The following is a 26,974-nucleotide window of genomic DNA, read 5'->3' on the forward strand; positions in this document are numbered from 1 at the left end:
CTTTTCCACCTCCTCCCTCTTGAAAATACTGTATTATTATTTATTTTAGGATTTGACACCTGACCCCATGTTGCATGACATGTTGTAGAAAGTAGAAGAATGATTGATTCATTTGTTAACTTAGCAGATATGATACTGTGCTCGTATGTTATTTACTCAACTTTTGGAAAATAAAGACCTGCATAGTTAATTTAATATGAAAAACTAATCTATTTTTGTTATAGGAGCTAGCGGCTCAATGGTGTCCCGTGAGATGGTAAAGGGGAACAAGCACAAGGAGCTATGGGAGTTAGAGCGGAGGTACAGTGTGGCGGGGGAGGCTGTAGCCACCTCAGACCTCATCAACAGACCCCCACCTCCGTCTGCAGGGATGGTACCCTCCGCCTCAGAGGACCTACATGCCTGGTCTATATACAGGTAGGTGGTAGATGATAACTAGCTCTACAATCTACGGGGGGTTAGAGCGGAGGTACAGTGTGGCAGGGGAGGCTGTAGCCACCTCAGACCTCATCAACAGACCCCCACCTCCGTCTGCAGGGATGGTACCCTCCGCCTCAGAGGACCTACATGCCTGGTCTATATACAGGTAGGTGGTAGATGATAACTAGCTCTAAAATCTACGGGGGGTTAGAGCGGAGGTACAGTGTGGCAGGGGAGGCTGTTGCTACCTCAGACCTCATCAACAGACCACCACTACTATCTGCAGGGATGATACCCTCTGCCTCAGTGGACCTGCACGCCTGGTAAGCCTCTAGTCTATAATTTTGGTACGGTAGCTGAAATGCACAAAAATCTAGTAGTTAGGTAATTACAAATAATTATATAGATAAAAATCAGTTGTTTTTTTTTCAGGCAAAATCTCAACTCGGACTTCACAGATTCGGCTCTGGGGTCGAGTGAGAAGTCACCACTACCTTACGGTAATTTCCAGCTGAGAGAGTCAACTGTCCAGTCTATCCTTAGTCATCCACGCTACGGACCAAAGTGAGTTCACGTGGATTATAAACAAAAGAATCATATTATTATGAGTCGCTGGATACAGAAGCCTTGCTGTCTGGTGATGTCAGCTGCTTATTCTAACTGTATTGATCAACTTTTCTGATAAAATTAATAAGGTTAAATCTATTCAACTTAAACCATATTGCTCATGGACAAACTCAGTATTATTCGTTTGAGCATTTTTTGATACTGAAGTAAACAACCCACTTATGGACTAGCAGTAGGCAGTTTTTATTTGAATAGAATACAGTTAATGGACAACTCACAAGGTGCCTTGCTGACAAAATTTTATTTTTTCCTTTACTCTTTGAGACTATGATGATTTAGGCTACGATTTATGCCAAATTATTTATTAAAAATAACATCAACAAGGACAAACAAAGACAAACTGTTTTGTATACAAAATATATGTTGTACTGAGATATCTATCCTGACACATGGATAATTTTATTCTGTGTTTGTTTAAATATTACAATAATTTGTTTTACATTTTAGCTTTTTAGAGACTTAATATCCCTACAAGCCACTGGTATTCATTTAGTCACAGAATTATAGTTATGAATATTCCAGGTCACCCCTGGGTTCCAACATGTACACATACCTCAAGTTTGGCCTTCCAAGGGTGTTTCCCCCTAATGGTGGGGGCCCCCGCAACCCCCGGGACGGCTCCAGCGGCTATGACTCTAGTGAAGACGGGGGGACAACGTCCCGAAATGACAAGAGAACAACCAACTACTACCTGCGTACACAGAGCAACCCTGACTTCCGCAACATACCTTACCATCAGGTGAGCAAAACATTTAATAAAAAAACTTGTGTTAATTTTTTTTTTTTCAATTTATGTATGTATGTATGTATGTATGTTTAGAACTGAAGAGGTCAACAAAATAAAAGACGCACTTTTAATTTAGATCTATGTTGATAAAACATGATGATGTTTGACTGTGTTGATAAAATAACACAGTCAGCTGTTCTAAAACCAGCAATGTCTGCAATACCAGCCCAAGATTCTACCACTGAGCTGCGATGTTGGCTTTGACATGAATTAGTCTACTAAACCAAAAACAGCTGTTCAGTGACATCTTCACGATTTAATATACTATAAATATTATCGCAAGAGCAGGAGCGGAAGTAGATGAGGCATACAACCAGAAAAGATAGCAAGGCCAAAACCCTTCTATATTATAGATGGTCATAGGAGTAAGTAAACCATAAAAGAATCTGTATCTTCATACATTTTATCCTTTGCAGCCCACTCTACCAAGAGCGCCAGGCATGGCGGGGGGAAGAGGCAAGAGTATCAGTGAAGCTAACCTACTCTCCGCCGAGGCACTGATGAGGTCCCCTGCTCCGCCAGAGCACCGCCGCAGTATACACGACCTCCGCCACCCCTCCCTCCTCATGCCCCACCAACACCCCTACAACGAGATCGGCTCTCCAGCACACCTGCTGATGCACCATCACAAGTATGTTTGGGATATGTTTTTCACGTTGTAATTTATTTTTATAGGTCCAGGTTTGTTTGTGAGATATGACAATGACAGTTAGCTATTTGGACAAGATAAGTTTTTTTGTTCGCTATTAAATGTAACTAAGCATAGCCTCCTCTTAAACAAGGCCGCTGCGTTGGTGTGTGACAACGTTGCAACGTCGTGCCTATTGCCACGGTAATGACAAAAATGTAAACATAAACATTGCCTATTCTCTCCATTATAAATTAGAGCAACAGTTGTTTCGTTTTGATAGGACAGGGGTGTTGCTACTTTTGTCTCTCCGCAGCCTTGTGTTAGAGGAGGCTATGCACTGAGGTGTGATTGTTGCTAATTGAAAACTTATACTGGGAGATTGACTTAGGTTGAAACTTTATATCAAGGTCAGGATTAAAGGATGGATAAAATTTGATTCATTGTTGACACAATAATGTTTGTATAGTGGAGATGAGTGTGGAATTACTTTTTTGATAGCCTTGTTACCTGCACAAACTAAAATGAGCCAGTTGGCAAAATAATTTTCATAATCAAATGTTCAAATGTTTTAATCTGTCAAGTTAATTGTTCTATTGTTTAATACTTCCCATTTAAAGTTGTACTATGTCTAATTCCATTAACACTGCAATGTTCCGGTTGGGTGGTCGTCTTGCCAGGGAAGTAGTTCTCATCGTTAGCGGAGTCAGCCAAGGGCAAATATCTATCAAAGAAGCGTTCATTTCTGCAACAAGTCAAGGAGGTGTACATTTACATATTCAATCAACTACATATATTTGATTGGATTTACATACGCTGGATAATTGACAAAAATATTAATTGTGAATTATTGTGTTGGTTTTGATTATAGTATTATTAGTTGCTTTGTTGATCATCACAACTGGGTGAGGACATAAAAAGGGAATAATCTGTAAATTTATTTTAGAATACACATTATGTAATCTAAGATATTATACATTACAATATTATATTCAATGACAGCTATGATATCTACCATTGATTATAGAAACAATTTATTTGTGGCTGTAGAACCAGCTGATTTTAAAGCTATTAATCTTCTTCATTTCACACTCAATTTCCATTTACATTTGGGTTCAAATCGATCACTAGTGTTACAAAAGGGGGTGCGATCTGGTCTAGGAGTAGAGCACTAGTGGGGGCTTTGTTCTAGTGAGGTCTTAAGGTTCAAATCTCGCCAATCGCCAACAAACTGATCTACAACCTACTAGTACTAGTCTGAAAAAATGTGCAATTCACAGGCTAGTGCATAGCGTCCTAGGATATGAAGGTATGGAACAACAATAAACACAAATAAAGTATTACAAGAGATACAAACAGTTTATACTCAACTTGTCTACAGAGGGGGTAGGCCAGCCTCAGTGGCCGTGGTGGGAAGGCCGTCGTCTGTTCTCAGCATCCCCCTGACTCATCGGGAACCAACCACCCTCTCCTTCCAAGTCAACAGAGGAGAACTGTACAATGGACAGTATCCGCACCTTCAGGTAAGGCTCAATCACTAATATTGTAACTGTTCTATTTAAAATATACTATTGTCAAATTTGAAGCCTGCTTTGATGTGTTTTAATACTTTAATACCTGCTTATGAAATAGCGACCATACGAATGTAGGTATTTTAAGCCAAGTATGAATGGAGATGGGTGTAGACATGCGGTATATATTTTAAGTAAGATAGCCAATGATGATCGACTGTGGATGTAACTATATGCATACTAGCGTCTCATTTTCCTGGTCTGGAACCGATGAGAACCTTTTCTGTGAAGGAGTGGGGGATTGTGGGGACCCCTCTTGTTGATTTAAGAAAAATTATAAATTTATTTTATAATTTTTTAGTTACCAATCTAACCAACTAAACTTGCTGATGATTTTAAAAAGTAATAGCCTAAGATAAAAATCAAATGAAGGTTTAATAATAAAAAAAAAATCTGTTCATAAATAAAATTATAAATGCCTAAAATTCTAACAAAAGATGTACAGTTAAGAAGTATTGGCATTCTAAGCAAAATCTTTGACAAAAAGTTAGAGTCCCCGGCGGGATTCGATCTGGAGACCTCTAGCATACCAGTCCGAGACGTTATCAACTATACACCACAAACGCCGATGAAATCACATCGCCTCGTTACGTTAATGGTGTTCCCTCAAGAGAAGAGTGATGTCACACCCCCCCCCCCCCCCCCACTCATTCGCTAAAGAGATTCTCATCGGTTCCTGACTAGGAATACAAGGTGCCATACTATATGTATATGCACTGTGGATGTGATACTCCCTGGTATGGATTAACGTCTGCACTAGTGAGTACTAAGACTATCCGCAGTACTATCCTGATAATTAGACCAATTCATTAATACCAAATCAAAAATGTGGTTCGGCTTCCACTATAAACTGTAGGTCCCTTAGTTTCCATTAGCTGTATGGGCTATTAATTAACAGCTGTGTCTAAGGAATATGTCGGCCTTAGTCACTAACAAGATTACAATATCGTGTCACTCCTCCTACACTCATCTTCATTCATACTTGGCTTAAAATACCTACTTTGTATGGTCGCAATTTCAATGAAAAGTATTAAAGTATACATTACAGTACCTATGCCATGCAACTAAACTGCAACGTTTATTCTACAATGGCCAATTGTAGAATAAACGTTGCGACTTAGTGGTATGAAATTTTTTTACTGTTGCTATTTGCCTTTCCTCTTGTATCATAGTAAATGAGTGTACACTCTTAAATTTACCCTGAATTAAGAAAAAAGAAAGTGTGTATAGTCAGCATCAGCCTAATCAAAATTTACTTGATAAAGCTCACATCAAAACGGACTCAGATTTTATGATGTAAAGTCACTATATGTATCACTAAGATGTAAAGTCTACTTGCAGTTTCCAAAGTAAATTGTACAGCTTAAATGCACACCTCTGGAAGTTATAACTCCTGTTCTTTGACCTAATTTCGAATAGTTTAACCAAAAACATGGTGAAATTCTGTGTAAAGAATTCGAGGAAATGTAGGTTATCACAAACTACGTTTTAATTTTCAATTCACTAAACTATGTTCTTCTCCTACAGGTTAGAGGAATGGACGTGGAAGGGCAAAAGAAAGAACCTCTTCTTCAAGGTGTTTCTTTTGAAGTCAGAGGAGGGGAAATTCTAGCAGTTATGGCCACCACAGGTAAGCCGAATGCTCACTATAAATTTGATCACATTGATCTCCTAAAGACTGATGTATCATATCATAGACAAAAAGAATGTAATATAGACTGTCAGCTGGGCTGCGGACCCCATAGGTTTTGGCGCACACCGCTGGGAGCGCCGTGTAGTTACGTAGCGTGTACGTAACTACGTGGCACTCCCAGCAGTGTGCGCCAGAACCTATGGTAACCGCAGCACGGCTGACGGTCTATACAGTAGAGTCCCGTTAGTCCGAAATGGTTGGGACCGGGCCCATTTCGGATTAAATGTTTTTTTTGTTTTTTTTCATTTTTTGAAAATTTTGAAAAAATTTAATTTTTTAATTTTTTGAAATTTGTTTTCGTCTTAAGACGCAGGCACGAGCCCGGGATTGTTTTTCACATTACTTAATGCTAGACCTAGTGGCTGCAGCATTATCACTTAATAAAATCTATTTGTGATTTGAAAATGACAAATGTTGATAACAATAGTGAAATATTTACTAAAATACTCTACAAAAAAGTCTATCTTGCCCGGCCGCTACAGAATACTTTGACGAGGTACAACTAACATAAACTCAGTGGAAACAGTTGAAAGTTATGCCTGACTTGTGCTGAAGAGTAAAGTATAAAATTTACTACACTTCTCTTGTTTGACAAATGTAGTTAGTGTAGTAGGCGGTTAGGGCTAATAAATGGCCAAGCAGTACCAGTTGATTGAGCCAGCAGTAAATTGAGAGAAGAATAATGTCTCAGTTGGGTCTGATGTGAAACTCACGAATTAATCTTTGTGTAGCAAATTTAGGTGTGAGAGGCCCTCCTAGAACTTTGGATGGCTTTGGTTGAAGATAACATGATAATTGTGGATTCTTTGTTTGTTGTAAAAATCAGCCATTTTGCTACTTTTTACCCATTATAGTGTGATCACCATTGTTTAAAAAATGTTAACATTTTGAATTCTAATGTCCATAAGATGGTAAAGGAAAATCATAACAAGGAATAATTGAAATCTCCAAATAATTCCTTTTGTTTAGTATTCTTTTAGTTACCATGTGATTTGTAGCATATGACACAAAACTTTTATTTTAAAGCACAGTAAGGGTAAAGCTTATGCTTCATGCTTGCATGCTTTGCATGAAATTGTTTTTTTAGATGGAATAAAATAATAAGCCTATCTTATTGTCACAAAAGAAATTGTTACATTACCTAAGTATTCTCGATTTTGAAAGAAGAAAATCTTTAAAAATAAACTTTATGCTTAGCACCAGAAGGCAAAGCGCTATTGGACGGACTAATGGGACATGCCAACGCCAGGATAGCTCACATAATCCTGAACGGACAAAAGCTTACACAGAGTTCGCTGCAGCGACGGGCTGCATATGTCCGAGCAGACTTTGTCCTTGCTCCAAACCTGAGTGTCGCGCAGACACTAGCTTTCTACTCCATCCTCCGTCGGCCTCCGTACATAAACGTACAAAAAGTTTCTGTACAAGAACAAGTAAGTATCTGATGTGTGTATTAATGTAATTTTAGAGTGTGTATTTTATTTCATCCTAATAGGAATGATTGATAAAATTTATTGAAGTTTTAATCATAATTTAGTGCTAGCTAGTTGAGGTAGTGGAAGCTAAAATAAGCACATTTAATCTTTAGATTTAATCTTTATTTTGTCTTTGTAGTCTTTATTAAGGCAAGCTCTTGGCTTCACTAACTTAATTCCTACTCTCTTTTAGCTGAGGTTTGCGTTAGATCGTAAAACTTCATCTCATCAGCTGATTTTTGAGAGTAACTTAAATCACAAGAACATTTAACCTTGAGTTTAGTCTATACCAGTTGTTTTCAATTGTCCCTTACGTAATTTATTAAATTTATTATGGAAAAGTTAGATTCTCAGCTTTATTATCAAAGTGAGGTTTGAGCTTACTGAAGTTAATATTACAACTCCTGTGTAGTCTTTCAAAATGTTGAGGTACTTGTGTCTGCACCATAGGGAGGGGTCACAATTATTTTGAGATTTGCTTCAAATTTTGTAGGAAACTTCAAGGTAACTCAGTGCACCGAGAAAGTATACAATTCTAACCCTATCCATTGAGACAATTAATAAAATATTTTTCTACTATGGAAAAACACTTATTATGTTAAACAAACTGGTAATTTTGCCTCAAAGGTCTTAACCAAACTAAATTATCTACCATACTCCTTCCTCAAATTCATAACAAAATTAGCAGTACTTTATTAGCTATTGAAGTTAATAGATAAACAAGGTTTCTTTGTTAGAACTTATTCCGCTTCTCAGACTTTGTCTTACGCCCTTATCTTCTCTCCATAGATGGGTCTGCTAATAGAGGAGCTAGGCCTCGCCCAGGTGTTGGACACCAAGGTATCTTCTCTCACAGCCTCGGAACTGCAAAGACTCAACTTGGCGTGTCATCTCATCGCCAACACGGAGATTCTTCTGCTGGACCGACCGACCGCTCATATGGACATCTTTGACACATTCTTCCTGGTCGAGTTTCTACGACAGTGGGCAGGTGGAGGCACTGGTGAGTTGTAGTGTACGTCTGGGTAGCCGAGTCGTTGTAGTACTCGCCTTCTAACCTGAGGGTTGCTGGTTCGATCCCAGCCTTGGTCGATAGTGAACCCTGATGTTATTCGTCACTGGGCAATTATAATGATATCTAACAAAAAGACAGTTTTGGATGTTACAACAACGGTGGTTTGGAAGACTTAAAAAAAAAAACGTCCTAATGGTGTTAGTATGCACAATAAGTAAAAGTTTAGGTTGAAAACTTCACCAAACTTTAGTATCTAAATTTTATTATTTATCTTTTTTGACTCAGTTTTAGTATAGAGAAACGAGTTTTCAACCTTCGCTTTGTCACCTTACCAGAATGATTGCAAAATTTCATATCAGTATCTGATGACTGATGAATGCTTGGTGGTATTTTAATCTTTACTAATCTTTTTAACAATGTTGTTTGATCAGAAATAAATTATTCCTTGTCTTACACAGTATTTCTTTCTGTTCAGAGACCACCACTTGGTTATAAACTGAAACTACTGAAACTAGTATTGTTTGACTCAACTACAAGCGACATGTGATTCATTCCAGCTTCTTTAATTTAAGAACTTTATTTTAAACCTTTTTTCATGCTCCTTAAAACTATGTATAATAAGTACCTAACCAAATGTTGTTGGCAATTTAAATACAATTTTGTATCATAAAATTTTTTTTTACATAAAGTCTGACAATTTACATGTAAGAAGATCAATACACCAACTACAAGTAAGTAGACAACAAAATGTTATGTCAGTTTTAACAAGTGATTGTAAACACCACAGGTGGGTTGTCCGGCCGCATCGTTATTCTGACGCTACAGCCGCCCACGTACGAGATATTTACGATGGTCTCCCGCGTAGTGCTGCTGTCTAGTGGTAGACTCATGTACTCAGGTCGTCGTAGAGACATGCTTCCCTACTTCTCCACAGCGGACTACCCTTGCCCTGCATACAAGAACCCTTCAGACTACTACCGTGAGTTTCAGTGGTTTTTGGGTGAAATCGTTAAACATGAAGAAGATTTTTTCAGTTATTTGGCTCAGCTTTTTTCTAGAACTACTCTGACCGTACCAGAATTATTCTGACTATTACTGTGTGTTTAATTTGTTTTAGGGTGAAATCATAAAGTATATTAGTAACAATAAGATTTGTCAACTACTTTTGGCTTACTACTCAGAGAAGAAATTATAAATAAATTTTCTCTATTTATTTTATACAATCGTTAAGTTTTGGATACTGCATGTAGTAGACATCTCATCTATAGAACCAACTGTTGTTTTTCCAAATAAACATAGAACATTTAAAATTATTTTTGTAGTAAACATTATTAAATGGATTGATAGAGCTAGAAAAAGGAATCTTCTATAGAATAACAAAATTTATCTTGGATATATTTTCTTACTAAATTTTTAAATACCTTCGTATGTATATTCGTTTGATTTGTTGGTAATTTATTTGTATTATAGCCTATGTGTTTTGGCGAAAATAATGCATTCTAAAGTATACTGGTAATAGACAGTTATTATATCTAATTGTGACAAGTAGTTTCTTACACATGCTTTACTTACAGATATGCTAAACTTCACAAAATTTCTATTAAAAAATCAATTTTTCTACGTTTCAGTGGACTTGGTGACCTTGGATGATCTGTCGGCAGAAGCAATGCTAGAATCTAGTCAGCGCATCGAGCAGTTAGCGGAACTATTCCGACGCAGACAGGAGCCTCTGTCTGACCCAGGTCCGCCGCAGGCACTCCCAGGGAAAACCAGGCCTGCCAACATCTTCAAACAATTCATTGCCATACTCTTGTAAGTCTAATAATGAGATTAAGGTTGTAACATAGAATACGACAGAAAACTATATATTTTGCTGGGTAGCACAGTAAATTGCTATTTTGGAATTCATGCTGTAGCGTTGGTTGCTGTTGGTTGTAGAGAATTAAGGAAGTACAAAGGGAGGTTTATATTTTTCATATTGCTATGTTTGAACATTTGAACAGTCAGTTTTGAACCATTTTAGCTGACTTCTCTCTCAGGATGAACCAACCCTCTGATTGTTAGGGAAGCATTTTAACCTCTCGTCTAGCTAGTTAATTCAATTGTGTCGTCTGCTACATACATTAACGAGGTTCTTTGTCACAGACGCCAGACAGTCTACTGCCAGCCGAGCAGTCTGTGCCGTTGGATCTCACACTTATTGCTGGCTTGCACGTTGTCTCTTATCGTCGGTGCTGTGTTCTGGGATTTGCCCAGTTCTGACCCCTTACTTCTACAGGCTGACAGGTTAGTTATGTCTCAAAGGAAAAAGAAAGATTCAACTTTTTAATCTTATTTAATTGTTGGTTACGTTGCGTACCAGCCGTCACACCTTTGTATGAGGAGCTTTGTGAGAAGTAGTGAACCAATTTAGTGTTAAAAATCATTTAGGACATGTGGGAGCTGCGGTTCACTGCAATCTGGAAGTCCGGGTTTCGGTCACGTTGGCCAGTAGTTGGGCCGTATACTGGCAATCACATTACGGATGTTCCCAAATCTTCCAGCGTTTGTGGTTTATTGGCATAGACGTGTTGTGTTACTGAACTATCCTCACAAAAAATAGTCCATTGGTGTCATACGATTTGGAAGTAAACATCCGTTGTGTTATTGCCAGTATACGGCCCCAGTAACTGGGTAAAACTATCAAAAAACTGGACTTGCACATTGCATTTCATTTGAGCCAGCTGCGGCATCCATATGCCAAAAATTATTTTTGAATACTGGCATAAAATTACCAAAGACAATCCTTAGCATGGTAATTAACACAGTTTGATTTGTTTGTTATAAAAGTTGTAAATTTCTAAAAAAATCCTTTTTTAACTTGATGAGCACTTGTGCTTGCAGGCTTGGCTACCACTACACGATGCTGTGTGTTGTTGGAGCTGCTCTACTACCTGTGGTGGCGATCGCTAGGACTCACGACATGGACCGGCTGGCAGCCGAGAGCGATGTCAAAGATAACCTCTACTCTAGAACTCTCTATATTATAGTTGCAGTGAGTATTGTTTTAACTTAGTGTTAGTGGGCATCCACAGAAGGTAAAGGAGGGGGTTAGAAGTTATGGTGGAAAATGGTGTTATAACTTAAATGCGTGCTTATGGCATTCTCCTGAGTTACGACCAGCGACCAGTTTAGTCTTTGAATTGAAGTAATCTTCAAGCTGTACAGTTCGGCCAAAGTTTCTGTGCGCGCGACCAGATCTGGTTGAGTCTAGGCGAGGGGGTTGGCGGGGGTACTTTTGTGAAAACATTTGTGCCTTGCTACTCACTTGCCACTACCCCTAGCACTGCCAGTAACCGTCACCCGTATCTTTTAGTTCGGCTAGTAGCGACCCGTCCACGCGCATCTTCTGCTGATGACATTAAATTTATATATAAAAAACCACACAAAAAAAAAAATGGAAACCCTGTAATGTATCCTTGTTAGTCGTTGTTACTTTCTAAATATGTCTTTTATCTTATCACTCAGGCTGGGTTCTTGCTATTTAAATGTTTTTGAAAGAAAATTCCAACTTTTGGTCATCCCAATAATATTTTTAGTGTGTTTGGAGGGAGGCCCTTTTATCCGACCACTTGAACACTATATCGGATCCCCATGACGATATGTTAACCCGGTGAGTCGGTGGCTCAGATGGTAGCGCCACAGACTTTGGGCGCAAGGCAGGGATGTTGTGGATTCAGATTCCTGCTAATACTTATAATCAGTACAGTTAACATGTACTATGCCGGCTCGCCCTTGCTATACTGGATACGTTCCTTGCACAGGCCTCAGTGGCCCATGTAGACAGGCAAATGCAAGGTAGAAGAGGCCGCCAACTGCTGAAAAAATCTTTCTGCAGGCGCCCCTGGTTGTTATAGTTGAGTATATAAAAAAAACCATTTCAGCATAGTTTTATTCATTGTTGTGATTTTAATATAACACTTGTTAAAAGATTAAAAGAACATTTGTACAAATGTCCACAGACTCTAGTCAGTGTGCCTCCATCTCTACTGCTGTGGCTTGGGTTTATCATTCCAGCCTACGCCATGACAGGACTGTACAACCAAGGACCTGCACCTGACGGCTTCTATGTTTATATTGGTCAGTACATTACGACAAGAATTACTTTATGGAGTATGGTAATCAGTAGAATTATGTGTAAATCTCTGGTAGTACTTTGTCTGAAAGTAATCAATGGGTTGCAAGTATAACGGGTGCTGGTCCATAAAAACTACTACCATTTTGTTTTGTGACACCACAGCTAATTCATGGGTTAGAGAGATGAGTTTAGTGTTGAATGGCTCCATAATAAATAGAATTTTTTTTGTAATTATAAGTTGTGCAAACTATTCCACTTTTCTAATGGAGGTGGCATAAAAATAAATAATGAGTGAAATCTATGCTATGTCGAACTATCGTCGGTTATCGTCAACTAGCCATCACCCGGTTGCAGCTCCCCCGTCTCCAGACCTAACCCATTGTGATTTCTGTTCTGGTTTTGGGGCTTCTTGAAGAGCAAGGTTTTTGCCACGAAACCCCAAAATATTGCAGATCTAAAGAACAGCATCCGTAAGAAATTGCCACACTATCAATGTCCATGATACGACGGGTGATTGCGAGTTTCCAAAAAAATCCCTTGAGCGATTGAGATTTCTTCATTGGAATTCCACTGGCCTTTACTGGTTTTTACGGGACCGCGTCTCGTTGTCCCTCCGTCTCGTTGTCCCTCCGACTACTTGTACCTCGAGGCCTAGGGACAACTAGTCGTAGGTACAACTAGACGGAGGGACAAGTAGACGGTGGCTCACCCGACTAGTTGTACCTGCAGATTTTTAGGAGGTACAACTAGACGTAGGTACAAGTAGACGTAGGTACAACTAGACGTGTATCCCACCGACAAGTAGTATCACCTAGCTTGTACGGATGCGACCAGTTGTCCCTACGACTAGTAGTCCCTACGACTAGTAGTCTCTACGACTAGTGGTCCCTCCGTCTAGTAGTCCCTACGTCTAGTTGTACCTACGCGTATTTTGCGTCCTTATAGTCTAGTTGTATCTATCCTCCAATTCGTTACCCTGTTTAATTGATTACTGCACGAGTACTTTTTAATAATACCCTTAATTAAATCAGGAACTGCAGTCGATTGAGTATGATTGGCAAATATTTTTCACCGCAATACGATGTTTTAGTAGTTTTACAGACGTTAATTGGAGGCTGAAAGCTACGCATTGCTGTCCAGGGTCGAAATGGCAGCTATAGTTGTGATTAAAATTTTCCAGCCCTAGTACCGAAAATCGCTTATTTAATTAAAACATTTATATATATCATTAAATATACAAGCAGTATATCCCTAATGAATTGCAATAGACGGCTGCCCAGCAATTATGTATTACTATTTTTGCTGATTCCTTTAAATATTTTTTCACATAACCTTAAAGTATTTGCATTGTTTAGTGTGCATATCTTATAGTTTACAATGGATTTCCCAGTGATCAATGAACAATGAAGTGTACAATGAAGTTGAGGTCCAGCGGTTGAAAACTCGACAAAAACTATGCAATGTACACATACTTCTCCTTTTAGCGAATTTCCCTATATAGGGAAGTAGCTATTACCGTAGGTCTCATGGTAAGACCTAAGCCCGGGACCGATTTACTTTTTCATTTTGATGTCCCCAGAGGCCAAAAACACCATTTGTTCAAATTTTTATATATATATATGTATGTATATATATGGGAGGTATATATATATATGTGTGTGTGTCCATCCGCACGATAACTTGAGTAATTTTTGTCCGATTTTGATGAAATTTGGTTTGAAGGTGTAAGGTGGGATAAACTTGAATGAGTTCGCGAACCAGCATGATCGGACTATGGGAACGGGGGTTTATGGGGGGTTTTATGGGGTAAAAATAGGTTTTTCCCATTTTTGACTCTAAAAACACCAAATTTCTAAATTTCTTTTCAAACCATTTTGTAGAGCTTAAAAAAACAAATAATTTAGTATATTGAAGCGTTATTATGCACCTAATTATTACGGAGAAAATTCAAAAAAATTGTAATTTTAAAATTCCCATGTTATTCTTATGGAGCAGAAGTCAACTGTTGTAGTTTGCTTGTTTATGAAAATATTTTTATCAAATTTGGAAAATACTAATAAACTTAAATAAGTTAAATAATTAAACTTAAATAATACTAATAAAAAAACTTGTTTACCCTCCCTGTTGCAGCAAACCTAAGTACTCATTAAACTAATTCTGTTTAAATAGGGAATAAATGTGATATTTTTAAGGAGACATTTTAGTTTAAATCCAATCAGGCAAATGGAAATTCGCTAAGTCTGCAGGTTTGCTGCGGCGGGGTATTAACATACACTGTAAATAATAAATGTGATTGGAATATGTTCCATTTGTTTTGATTTTATTTTCATAATTAGTTGTTATTTCGTCACCAGCATAGCAACCCGTTAAACCCATGTTAGTTTTAAACATTTGTAATTCTTTTTTTTATGTCTTTTTAGCCTATTTTAATTTATAAAGGCATTCTGTAGATCGACAGGAAAATACATTTCCACCGATATGCGGATATTTTCTCTGTGATGTTCACGAGCTGATAAAAAGGTTGTAAAGAAACATGCTTGCCTACATTATTGATATATTTTCTCAGTTTTGTAAAGTTTGGTGAAAAACAGCAATCGTACCACGGACCGATTTCATCTTCGTCTCGAACTTAAAAATGATCCCGAGCTGAAAAAAAGTCATTTTCGGCCCTAGGTACGAAATATACTCTTAAACTATCGTAGGATCGGTGAATACTAAACTCTATCTTGGAATTGCATACACTCGCTCCTATCTTTAAGTTTACGTTGTTGCCATACAATAAATGTATAAATAAACACAAAAATTCACAAGTTTTGTTGTAAGTACCTATATCATGTATAAATAAAAACATACAATAGCATCATGTGTAAGTGTATTCTGTAAAACTTTAAACAAATATTAGTAAAATAGTTTTCAGGTAAACTATTGTTGAATGAATTAGTTTTAAGTTGTTAAATTAACCTCAACCCGTGCTATATGTTTAATGGAGTTTGTCCGGAAAAATACCATAGTAAAATTAAATCAAATAAATAAAATCAAAAGCAATTCATAACAAAAGAATAATAGATACAGAATGAACGTAATTTCTGAAAATCGACAGGGCCCACATATGCGAAGCCTGTGCGTGGGGACCAAGTTGACTCAATAATTGGCAATTTGTCATAGTCTTGTAACATAACTAACTACCACTACTATAATTATCAATACATTTTCAAAGGAGAAACAAACGTCCGATTATTTCTAGGCAGCCACAACAGATAACTTTAGAAAACTACGTTATAAGAATTAGAACAACTCAAAAATTAAATTGTTAACATGATTTGTTTAGCCTAACGAAGAAAATCATGAAAACCAAATTTAACTCCCATAAGAAAAAAATGGGGAGCAATTTCGTTTACGTATAAGCCGAGTGAGATAATAGAAAAATATACGCCGATGCTTGATGGCAAATCTGTGCGTGCATACCTTTAATTTGAGACCTCAATAATAAAAATGGTCGGGTAGCAGAGCCAAACGAATAACCCATTTTCTTAAATTTATAAGATTATTTAATTATTTATTTATTTTAATTATTTATTTATTTTACTTGACTGTTAATACCAAAGCAAAAGCTTCAACTTCGTATGCGTCCGGATTACGAATAAACCTAAAACAATCTTACACCAATTTACCAATAAGTTTAATAAACCAAAATTGCACATACTCCGGACAGATTTCTTATAAAGAGATGCTATGACAATATGATCAAATCTCTATTTAATATCGTTTAGGTTGTGTGTTGATTAGTCAGGACATTGATTGAATAAATAAATATTTAAACAGTATATATACTAAAACATAAATACAGTACAAAACAAACATAAATGTAAAACATAAAACATAAATGTACAGTACATAAATATCTTAAGTGTTACAATAAATTAACAATGATCATTTGTTAAATTAATCAGTTCAATGTTATTTATATAATACGACCATAAAGATAGGCGAATGTCTCTCGTGTTTATTAGGACAATAACACAATATACCTTATTGTTGATTCAGGAACACGCCATGAACAGCTATTTCTGAGAAAGGTGAACGAAATACCTGTTGTAAAATGCAGCCAAAGACATCTGCTACAACGTATTTGACTTATTGTTTAATATAAGCAAAACCATATAGATTCAGTACTTGGAAAGGCAAAGGAAATATTTTGTAAACAGCGTACAGAATGTCCCGTTAATCCCCACACGTTACTCAGAATGGACTTCATTTGCAAATTCTTAGAGTTTCCTTTCACAACAATCCATTCCAGTTATTGGGGTGTTGGGTCAGCCCTCTATCGCGTAGTTGCGAGAAAGTGATTGACCTCCAATCAACCTAAATATTGTTTTGATTTTACGTAGTACTGTGGTAGTTGCTAAAAAAAAAAACTCTTTCACTCACAGTATTAAACATTTTCAAAAAAATGTTGATTATATCAAACTGTTATGAACAGTGTGATTTTTTTATTAATAACATAAGCTTTTAGTTGAGTATTTTAAACTCCTTGAATGACAAAAGTTTTAATGTAAAACAGATCTATAATCTGATGTACGCTGCCCAACAAAGACGTTATTTATTTATTAGTTTTGAAATAATTCCTGGTAATACACATAGCTTAAAAATTAGTCGATTTCGAGAAACAGGTACACTACATTATAGTGCAAACAAAACGTAAATAACACTTAGATTTTCAATCCATTACTGATTTTATACTGATTTTAAGTCTAAATCTACACAGGCAACGTAACTTATGAAATACTCTTAGTTTATGAAGGCTTGGTATAAAAAGTCTTGTAAAGTGCCATTCTTGTGTGTTCTCTGGTTAGGAAACTAGCCTTAATATTTAGTTGTTTATGATATAAGCGGTCTGATTCATACCTACAGTGTATTCAGGTTTTGGACTGGCTAGGCCTATATACAAATATGCATGAGTGTTCGATGTCATCATGAGCGTTGGAATGTTTACCTAAAAAAAATGTCGTAGTAGAGGGTGATAGTGTAAATCATAGCTGTTCCCTGGTCCATCGGCCGGTGCCTCGAGGGATAATGACCGACGGACTAGGGATAGAGCTGATGACACATCCGGTCATGTGAACATCGATATATTAACTAATACTATTTAATAGTAACTAGGTGAAACCCGTCGAAATCGACGGTTACTTTCAAGGATTACGTTAATTCACCTAACTGCGATAAATTGGATGAAATATAGGCTACATATTTTGAGCATTTAGCATTGTTTAAAGAATAATAAGTGTAAAAACAATATTGATATTAATTGCGTTAGTCGCCAAATTCGGTTGATCATTCAATGAATAAAATATTCCCCTTACCATACGTCATCGGAGTTATTATTAGTATGTTATCTGGTATCTCTTCCTTTGGAAGAACCTTTAAATAGTATTAAAATCGTATTGGTGGATCTTTTGTAGTTAAACACTTCCGTGATTTCATCAGTGTAATATGATTTTATTTGAAAAGAAAACTTTTTTTGGGAAGACATATTCAAAGGGAGGTATATCCGTTACAGTGTAAGTTTGATTTTTCCTTCGTCACGTCGCGTCAGTTCATATCTTACTTCTGTGCCAACGAATGCACCCTCTAGCTTACTTTTGAGAAATTTATTTTGAGGTTACTGTTGAAGCTGGAATTTCTTGACATGGGGGATGTCAGTTTCTTAAATAGGTGACATGCGTAATTTTGATCACCACAGTCCATATTACAATAATCAGCAATAACATTGCGTACTCCTTTATGCATGCTCAAACCCCCTCAGCTCCTGGACTACAAGGCCTGGCCTTTGTGTCAGTGGAATTTGACAAGCGAAGTTTGCGTACACCACCAAGAACCACGGCTAGGTGTTGACTATTTGACTAAAGCAACCAATCAGTTCTCACTGATCAAATAAATCTTACTAACTATATTAAGTAGTAATAAAAATATACCGCTTTTAAATTACTATCTAGATAAATAAATGTATATGTAACTTGGTCTTATGTGATTGTTGGATGTAACAGCCGCTCATACACTAGACAGAATTGTCACGTATGGAAATGTATAAGCGGTCTTTCGGCCTTGACGGTTTTATTCATATTTACAGTTCTGATTATGTAAATACTTAGCGGCTACTATTACAATTAACGTTATTAGTAATCTACAATAGTACAGTTTCTAAATTAAAACTATTTACATTAGTCAGTTCTTTTGGTCTTAACAAACTTATATATAGTTAAATATAGTTACTACCCAAGTTTGTGGAGGTATAATATCGCTTTAAACACGGAGCTATGTCTCTATTGTAATGATACCGGTATTGTTTGCGTATTCTTTCGATCCTTTGGTCCAGCATAAGATAGCGACCAGAAATCATAACGTAGCCAAAATAAAGTGTCTCCTAAAACTAATAATGTTTAATGGTAGCTCAACGTTATTATCTGAAGCAACATTGATTGAAACCCAGATTTGTGTATGTTAAAAATAGTATTTATATGTTACTATAACTTTTACAGTTAAAGATATTTAACAAGGGATTGCGACGTTGTATTCCGCGTTGGATGGTTACTACATTTAGCCATGTAAAACAGGTTAGTTAAACCTTCAACCCTAACAGAACTGAGCGATAAATAATTAATTGTAATTAAGAAACTGTAAATATTGTACATTACTAATAACGTTGATGTAAATAGTGGCCGCTAAGAATGTACATGGTAAGAACAGCATATAGGAATACAACTGAAAAGACCAAAAGGCTGCTTCATACATTTCCAGACTTGAATTTGGCTTAAGTAAAATTTGTCTAGTAATGTATGAGCGACTGTTACATCTACACTCTATCTATTCTATCTATATATTAATTACGTAAGCCGATTCTTTGCGTCAAAATTGTGGTGAGAGACTGGGAAATCGTAGAACGATTGTGGCATCTGTTGTGGCTGCCTAGAAATAATCGGACGTTTGTTTCTCCTTTGAAAATGTATTGATAATTATAATTAAAAAATAAATGATTCAGGATTTAATGGAAAACTTTTGCTTTGTTTTAATTTCAAAACATATGTTCAAGATTTATTCAATTTTTTTATATTTTATTTTACCAATTTTAATTTTAGATTAATTTATTGTGGTGTTTAATCAATTATTGTATAAAGGGATAAACCTCAACGGCCACTCTTGGAAATCAACCTGGGAATAAAGATGAAATAGGTTCGTTCAGGACAGGCAATATATTCCCCTATAAAAAAGTAATTTCTGGCCATATATGGCCATATCAAAATTCCATGTATGTTTTTATAAAGCCATATATGGTTTTTTATGGCCATATATGGAAGCAGATATGGCCAGATGTGGTTGTATCCATATATGGGGGTGTCCATATATGGTCATATATGTAGTCTATATATGGAATTATTGGCCATATATGGCCATACATGTTTTCTATATATGAAATGATTGTCCATATATGGCCATACATGTTTTCTATATATGAAATTATTGCCCATATATGGCCATAAATATCCTCCAATATGGAATTATTGTCTATATATGGCCATATATGACTCCCAGGTATGGAATTAAATTACTCATATATGGAATAATAATTTTCCATTTATGCTCATGTATAAATGAGTTTTTGACAATAACTGGAATTATTATAAGGAATTGTTGCCACATTTGGGTTTTGTAACTGGAATCCCAAACACTTCTTATAATATATATAATATTTTTGTTGCTCTAGCAAGCACAAACTACTGAACTGATTGAGTTGGAATGTGGTACAGTAAGGGGGCAGATAATATAGGCATTTCTCCTTTAAAGTAATTAGTAGTAAAGTAATAAAGTGTCCAGATTTGAACCCAGATGACAAAATCCTGTACATACATCTATTGTAAAATTTTATTATAACGCAACAAAATCTTTAAACTGACGTATAATTTTAAAATTGTAAGTGTAGTGGCCTAAATAAGGAGAATATTATATTAAGAATTAATTAATTGTACCTTTGCTATTAAACAGCCGCAAATATCAATGTCACGTAGTTAGGCTATTTTAATGATAACATTCTTCAAATGACATAAAATGTCTAAGAAAATCTTGTTTTACAAGACCAAATACAGCTTCTCTTATTCTTAATGGGTTTTGTTGAGTGAACAGATATGGAGCGGTTATGGTGTAGTGGCTATAGGGGCCGACTCCCACGCTGGAGTCCCGGGTTCGAATCCTAGATGGCTGATAAAAAAATTTGTTTTGAAATTTTCGTATAAAAAATTTTTATCATGGTTTTAATGCATAGTTTATACCATTTGATGTGAAAATATGTTTAATTGTTATTTTTTTATTATTTTTTTTTATTTAAAGATTTCCATATATGGGGGATTCCATATATGATCATATCTGGTTATATTTGGTCCAAAACCAAATATAACCAGATACAAAAAATTTTATATGGCCATATATAAACTTTTTCATAAGGGTTTGTTCATTAATCATCAAGTAAGTACTATGACAAGTTCCAATGGGCGGAAACACATAATTTTTTAGAGGAGATTTTAACCAGGTACTCCAAAAAAGGTTCAAATAATATAGCCCAGCATGTACGGTTTTAAAGGAAGCATCCATATATAACAGTAAAACCTAGAGGTAGTTTCCGTTTCTTAAAACCAACCAAAAATATGCATGTCGAAGATTCTGATGAAAAGTAATTAATTGTTTTTTAACAGGGTAATGGAAACCTAACCAGTCGCAAAATAGTTAGGAATCAGCCGTTGAATAGACCCCTTTTTGATAGAATATTTAAAATCAATCGCACCTTTAGGAGGAATACCACCACATAATCTTACACTAGGCTAATAGTAGTTTTTATGTTGATCAAAAACAAATCTAGCGATACGTTTGGTCAATGGGATGCTTTTACTTTACACTAATTTTGTTAAACCTTTCCAAAAGGACAATAAACGTAGAAATAATAACTTCGTAGGGATGCTAATTTAGCGGTTTTGACCAAGAACTAAGCTTATCTCAACACACCTTTATTTGCCTTTTCATTTTTGACGAAGACGATTTCCAATCTTTCAATCAGGGAAGCCTTTTTATTATCATTATCATCAAACACAAGACCAAAGCTACCTTAGTAAACCAATATTTATTCACAAACATGTTTGCTGCCTTTAGTAGTAGAGTTAAACCTCTGGAGTGATATAAATTATTTATTAAAAATAACGTCAACAAAAGCAAAGAAAGACTAATAACAAACTGTTTCTCAATGAGCTGCAGACAAGCCAAATTTTCCTGGCTTTTGTAGCAAGTTGTTTATAATAAATTGTTGTAAGATTGTATGATTTTTAAAGAAATAAAATAAATCTCTTAAACCGGTGACAAGTTGAAGGGGAGATACAACTAGCCGCAGGTACAACTAGACGTAGGTACAAGTGGGCGTAGGTACAACTAGTCGTAGGTACAAGTAGTCGTAGGTACAAGTAGTCGTAGGTACAAGTAGTCGTAGGTACAAGTAGACGCAGACGTATGAGGTACAAGTAGACGGTGACGTTCCCGACTAGTTGTACCTGTAGATTTTTAAGAGGTACAACTAGACGTAGAGACAACTAGACGTAGAGACAACTAGACGTCCGCACCATCGTCAAGTTGTCTCTACAGCTTTGGACGGGGTACAACTAGACGCCTGTCACCAAAATGCAGCAGGTACAACTAGACGCCGGTACAAGTAGACATCGCCCCGTTTTTACAGGTTACATGTTTGTTGCCTTGTAGTTAAAACTGTTGACTGTTTTCCAGGATATATGTTGGTAGCTCTGTATTAGTTTGACTTTTTTATTTTATTTTCAGGATACATGTTGGTAGCCCTGTGCACACTACAGAGTCTCACCACACTGCTAGGTTATCTCTGTCCGGGCCGTCTCAGTGCTTCCCTTCTCTCTTGTCTACTTATTCTTTGTCTCTCCCTTGTCTCCGGATTCCCGGTGCTCCGGTGGGATCTTCCTCCACTCTCCCCCCACCTGGCTGTCCTCAGCCCGGCCCGCTGGATCTTAGCGCCGCTCGCTGGTCGAGAGTATGCTCAGGAAGCAGTGATTGCCAGCTCCGCTCAGCACATTTGTAAAAAGAACCAGGTGTGTAATCGCTGTACTTGTTACTTTAATTCTGCAATATACAATTTATGTCTTTGTGCAGTAAAAACAACTGATTCTAGATTAGATAAGTAGAACTTTTATATTAGTTTGTTGCTCACTAGTTTTAGTGAAAACTGTGTACATTTAGGGACAAATTTTAACCTAACCTTAATGTGTATGGAAATAAAAAAAAAATCAAATTATAGATGTTTTGTTTTTATAAGAGAAAAGGGGAAAACCGTTTAAAATAGATGTAAATAAATAATATTACAATTCACGGAGTTCAAAAGTTTACTCAGGTTTTTGTCAAGGGAGGTTATTTGATCTAGCAGCGTTCAACTGTAGTTAGCTATTCCTTGCAATGCACTTATTCAGTTCACTGTTCATTTGGTGTTATGCATGTAATAGTAACTTTTAACACAGACAAAATTGTAGAAGCTACTATGAACATCCTAAACAATTTAGGATAATCATATTTCAATGAAACTGTAATTTTTTTAGAAGAATTGCAATCCGGTATTTAATATTTGTAGTTGCTACAAGGAAATGAAATAAATAAATTATAAAAGCCTTTGGACCTAAAGGATTTACAGCTACTTCTAGCATTAACATTATTGACTATAATTGTAATAATGCAGTTAATGCATATTTTCATTGCAGGTTCAGAGACAAGATATTATCGTACAGCTTCCATGTCCGTCTCCGAATGGCTCTGCGGCGCTGGCGTATCACGGGCTGCAACTGCCTGACTCACTTCCCCTTCCCCTAGCCTATTCCCCGTACCTTCCTCCTCTCATGCTGGCTGTCGTCTGTCTTCTGCTCATCCCCATGGCCTACGTCTGCTCCGGCCGCTGCTACACCCTCCGCAGGCGACAGAGAAGCAAATATTAGTTACGTTAATTTGTTACGGAGGTGCTTTTGTCAATACTGGTAGTTTTTTTAGTAATTTTGATGCTCAAAGTTATATTTTAGCAGTTTTATAGGTTAACTGAGGCTAAGTCAAGGTTTAAAGTTGATTTTGCAATTTGTTATGATTTAGAACTGATTTGTTCAAATTCAACTTCCCATCACAATCATTGAACTGTGCAGTTATAAAGACAGTGATAGTTGCTATAGTAAAAGTCCCATATGGACAGAGTAACAAGCGAAAGGGTGGTTGCAGTGATAAGACATTAATGCCAGAGGTTTATCATGTGTAGGACTACATTATTTAAATGTTTACACATACATTTTTAAAAATCAAAACTATCCTTTTTCCAATTAAAACTCTGTAGAATTTTTTAAAAGCTAAAAATGAAATCCTCAATAGTTTTATGTCACTGGTAGAGTTAAGTATTTTAGTGGTTTCCAAATGTTGGTAAACTATAGATTGCAAAGTGTAAATATATTTGAAATACCAAATATTTTAGTTTATTCTGATATTATGTATATTTTTTACAACAAACAATTGACCATTGATATATGATGCTTGTTAAATTTGTAATGGTGCTAACAATGCTGCTAAAGCGATAATTTTCTAACTAACTGACAATAATGATGACTTTAGTTGATGTCCTGGATACAATACTTGAAAGCTTTTGAAAATTATATTGTAAAATTAGTAGGCCCTTTTTATGAATATGACAATCCTACTACTAAATCCGTACAAATTCTTATATATTTCCACCAACTAAAGGACTAAAAATCACCAGTCATATATGTTTTTGTTTATAACCATTCATTGCCACCTAAATATAGTATAATCAGTATAACTGATTGGTGTCTGGTAAAACTCATTGCAGTACAGTAGTACGCAATGAAACCCCATTTGAATAAGCTGGCGGCAAACAGCTGTTTTCTGGACTAAATCGTTTGGGAAGTTTCTGTGGGAAGTTTGTCAAAATAATGTAGTGTGGCGTAATAGCTATTTACATTACAAGTGTAGTAAGAGCGTTTTTACATCACGCAGGTGAATGTTGTGCAACGAGCGAAGGCGAGTTGCATAATTCACCGAAGTGATGTAAACACGCTCTTGCGTAACGTGTAACGTACAAGATTTTACCTGACCCGACAATATTCAGGAGGTTACGAGCAATATGCTTCATTATCAATTTCACTCATCTTCTAACAGTAACATTCATTTACAAACAAAAGCTAGGTTAGGAAAATTCTTCAAAGCATAACAATAAAATTCAAACACACAGCTGATCTCTAGCGTTGAACGTCGTTGGCTCCATAGAGGTATATTTTTTAAGTTATCCACTCAATGTTATTTAAATGGGTTTCATTACATTACCGAGTGAGTTTTCTTCAACTTTACATCACTCGAGAAGTAAGGAAGTTGTATACATCACGCTTGGGATAGGGAAGTTTAACATGGCGGGTTAGGTAAAATATTTTTACCTACAATAGTTTTTTAAAGTAGGTAGCCGGTTCAGTTCAGTTCTTAGAATTGAAAAGTTTCACATGACATAACAGCATTGTTTACTTCCATAACAGCATAGTTTTAATCATAAAAACACGGGTAACGGACCAATGAGAGAAGATGTAAAATTGTAATGATTCAAACTTCAACTAATCAGCTGTTCTAGCCAATTAAATTGCTGAGTGGTGCAATTAGTGTTTGGTACAATATTTCGTTGCATCACTGTCAGTGGCAATGCTAGGTTAAAACCGAAAACATAACCTCTCTTAGAAGTTATGAGTAGTGATTTTTAGTAATTTAAACACTGTCGTAGGTAAAGTAGTGTACGCAACTCGTGTAAATAGTGTTAACGGCAATCGTAGAAGTGTTGGCCCTTCTACGAGCCTTGGCCTTAAATTTACTTGTGTCCTTAACACTATCTTTATGCAGTAAACTACTATTATAAGTGTCCTTTAAAATCCAGTTTTGCTCTAATTAATTACTTTTTTACTACTTAATGTAACATCCCTAAGAGTAATCTTAATCGTTAATTATAGTATTAATTATGTAACATATTGATAATTTAGGGATCTAGATATTATATTTATGAATAATTTAATAAAAATTATTTTAATCTATATGTACATAAAAATTTGTGCCAAGATGTGTTTATAATAAGTAGTTATATCAGCAAATGATTGAATAATTTAAGTGTAATTATGTTTGTAAATTTTAAATTTTACGTTCTGTTTTACAAAATCACTTAAAGATTTTTTTACTATCCATGCGCCTTGTATATAGATTGAATGTACAACCTGCTGAATTTAGACAAACAAATCCTTAATGTTTGCACATTATGTGGATTAAGATCTGTATAAAACAGATTAAAATGTTATGCACTTTAAAGTGTTATTCATAGTAAGAAGAATAAAAAAAATTGGCTTCTTTATTAAGAGTTATTGAAATGATTCATCCTTGTTATTATGTTGATTCTGATTCTTGTTAAAATATTTAAATAATTTTAGATTTAGCTATGAGTGTTTCTTTATGTATATAATATAGTTTTATAAGGTTCATATTGCGAGCCTACAAAGATGTGTACTTTGCACAACGATTCCGTCCATAAAATTTGTAAGATTTGTAAATAACTTTATTTAGTAAACTAATTTTTAAAATACAACTGAGTTTTATTCAACACATGTTATTCCTGTTCAATTTTACTTAGCTCTGCCTTAAGAATTTGAATTTGATTGTGTATTGTTCAATGTTTGTGAAATGCAATACAGTATTACAGAAGGCCCCCTCTTAACCGACCTAGCATTAACCGATAATCGGATTATCCGCCCTTGCTCGTAAAATATAGTTTTTTTTAACCTACCTTGTTTTGGGAGCAGTTCGGTTTAGCCGCTGTTTTCTAAGAATCTCAGCATTTCCGGGAACAATACGCTGAACTCTACCCACAGAATGTTATAGAAGGGGAAGCTCCAGAGGGCAGGCCAGGTAGGCCCGGGCCTACGCAACGTTTTGCAAGATATATCAACATTATAAATAAATAAAGGAATTGAATTATATGTAATAATTGGAAAGCATGCAAACTAATTATTTTGCATTTAAATTTTTAAATTCTCCCCTTTTTGCGGGGAAGCCCTTCAAACCTCTTGACCCCGCCGCACCCCTCATTTTTGACCCTCAAAACAAAATTTCCCAATTTCTCTCTAAATCTTTTTAAAGAGCTCAAAAAACAAATAATTTAGTATATCAAAGTGTTTTTGTACGGTAATTGGTACCGGTAACGGAGAAAATTCAACAAATTTTAAATTAAAAATTCCCATGTTATTCTTATGAAGAATATTGAAAATGTTGTAGTTTGCTTGTTTATGGATAATTTTGATCAAACTTGGCAAATTTATTTATTTTATACTAAGCTATTAATATTTTACTAAAACACACTTTATTAGTTTCAGTTTCCTTGTGTCAGCAAACTTAGGTACTCGTTAAACGTAATGTTATTTAAATAGATTTAATTGAAAATCATTCAGAGAAGTGGAAATTCGCTTAGTCGGCAGGTTTGCTGTGGCGGGGGTATTGGGTTTATTTGTGACAGTTCTATCGT

The 26,974-nt window shown here is 35.9% G+C and overlaps 1 protein-coding gene across 1 annotated transcript; it reads left to right on the plus strand.

Moving 5' to 3' along the window:
- The first annotated feature begins 460 nt into the window (after window positions 1-460).
- On the plus strand, window positions 461-26,041 carry LOC128995047 (ATP-binding cassette sub-family G member 8-like). Its single transcript, XM_054419921.1, has 15 exons — window positions 461-586; window positions 853-984; window positions 1,570-1,786; window positions 2,251-2,465; window positions 3,844-3,985; window positions 5,561-5,663; window positions 6,924-7,159; window positions 7,991-8,204; window positions 9,004-9,195; window positions 9,845-10,028; window positions 10,362-10,502; window positions 11,100-11,250; window positions 12,218-12,335; window positions 22,198-22,478; window positions 23,139-26,041. Exons 1-15 carry the CDS (start codon window positions 540-542, stop codon window positions 23,367-23,369), a joined length of 2,604 nt encoding a protein of 867 aa, XP_054275896.1. The 5' UTR covers window positions 461-539; the 3' UTR covers window positions 23,370-26,041.
- The last annotated feature ends 933 nt before the right edge of the window (window positions 26,042-26,974 follow it).

Source organism: Macrosteles quadrilineatus, unplaced genomic scaffold (genome assembly GCF_028750875.1).
Source record: "Macrosteles quadrilineatus isolate MER2022 unplaced genomic scaffold, UCM_ALF_1.0 Scaffold_5__1_contigs__length_97177068, whole genome shotgun sequence".
Taxonomy (NCBI): Eukaryota; Metazoa; Arthropoda; class Insecta; order Hemiptera; family Cicadellidae; genus Macrosteles; species Macrosteles quadrilineatus.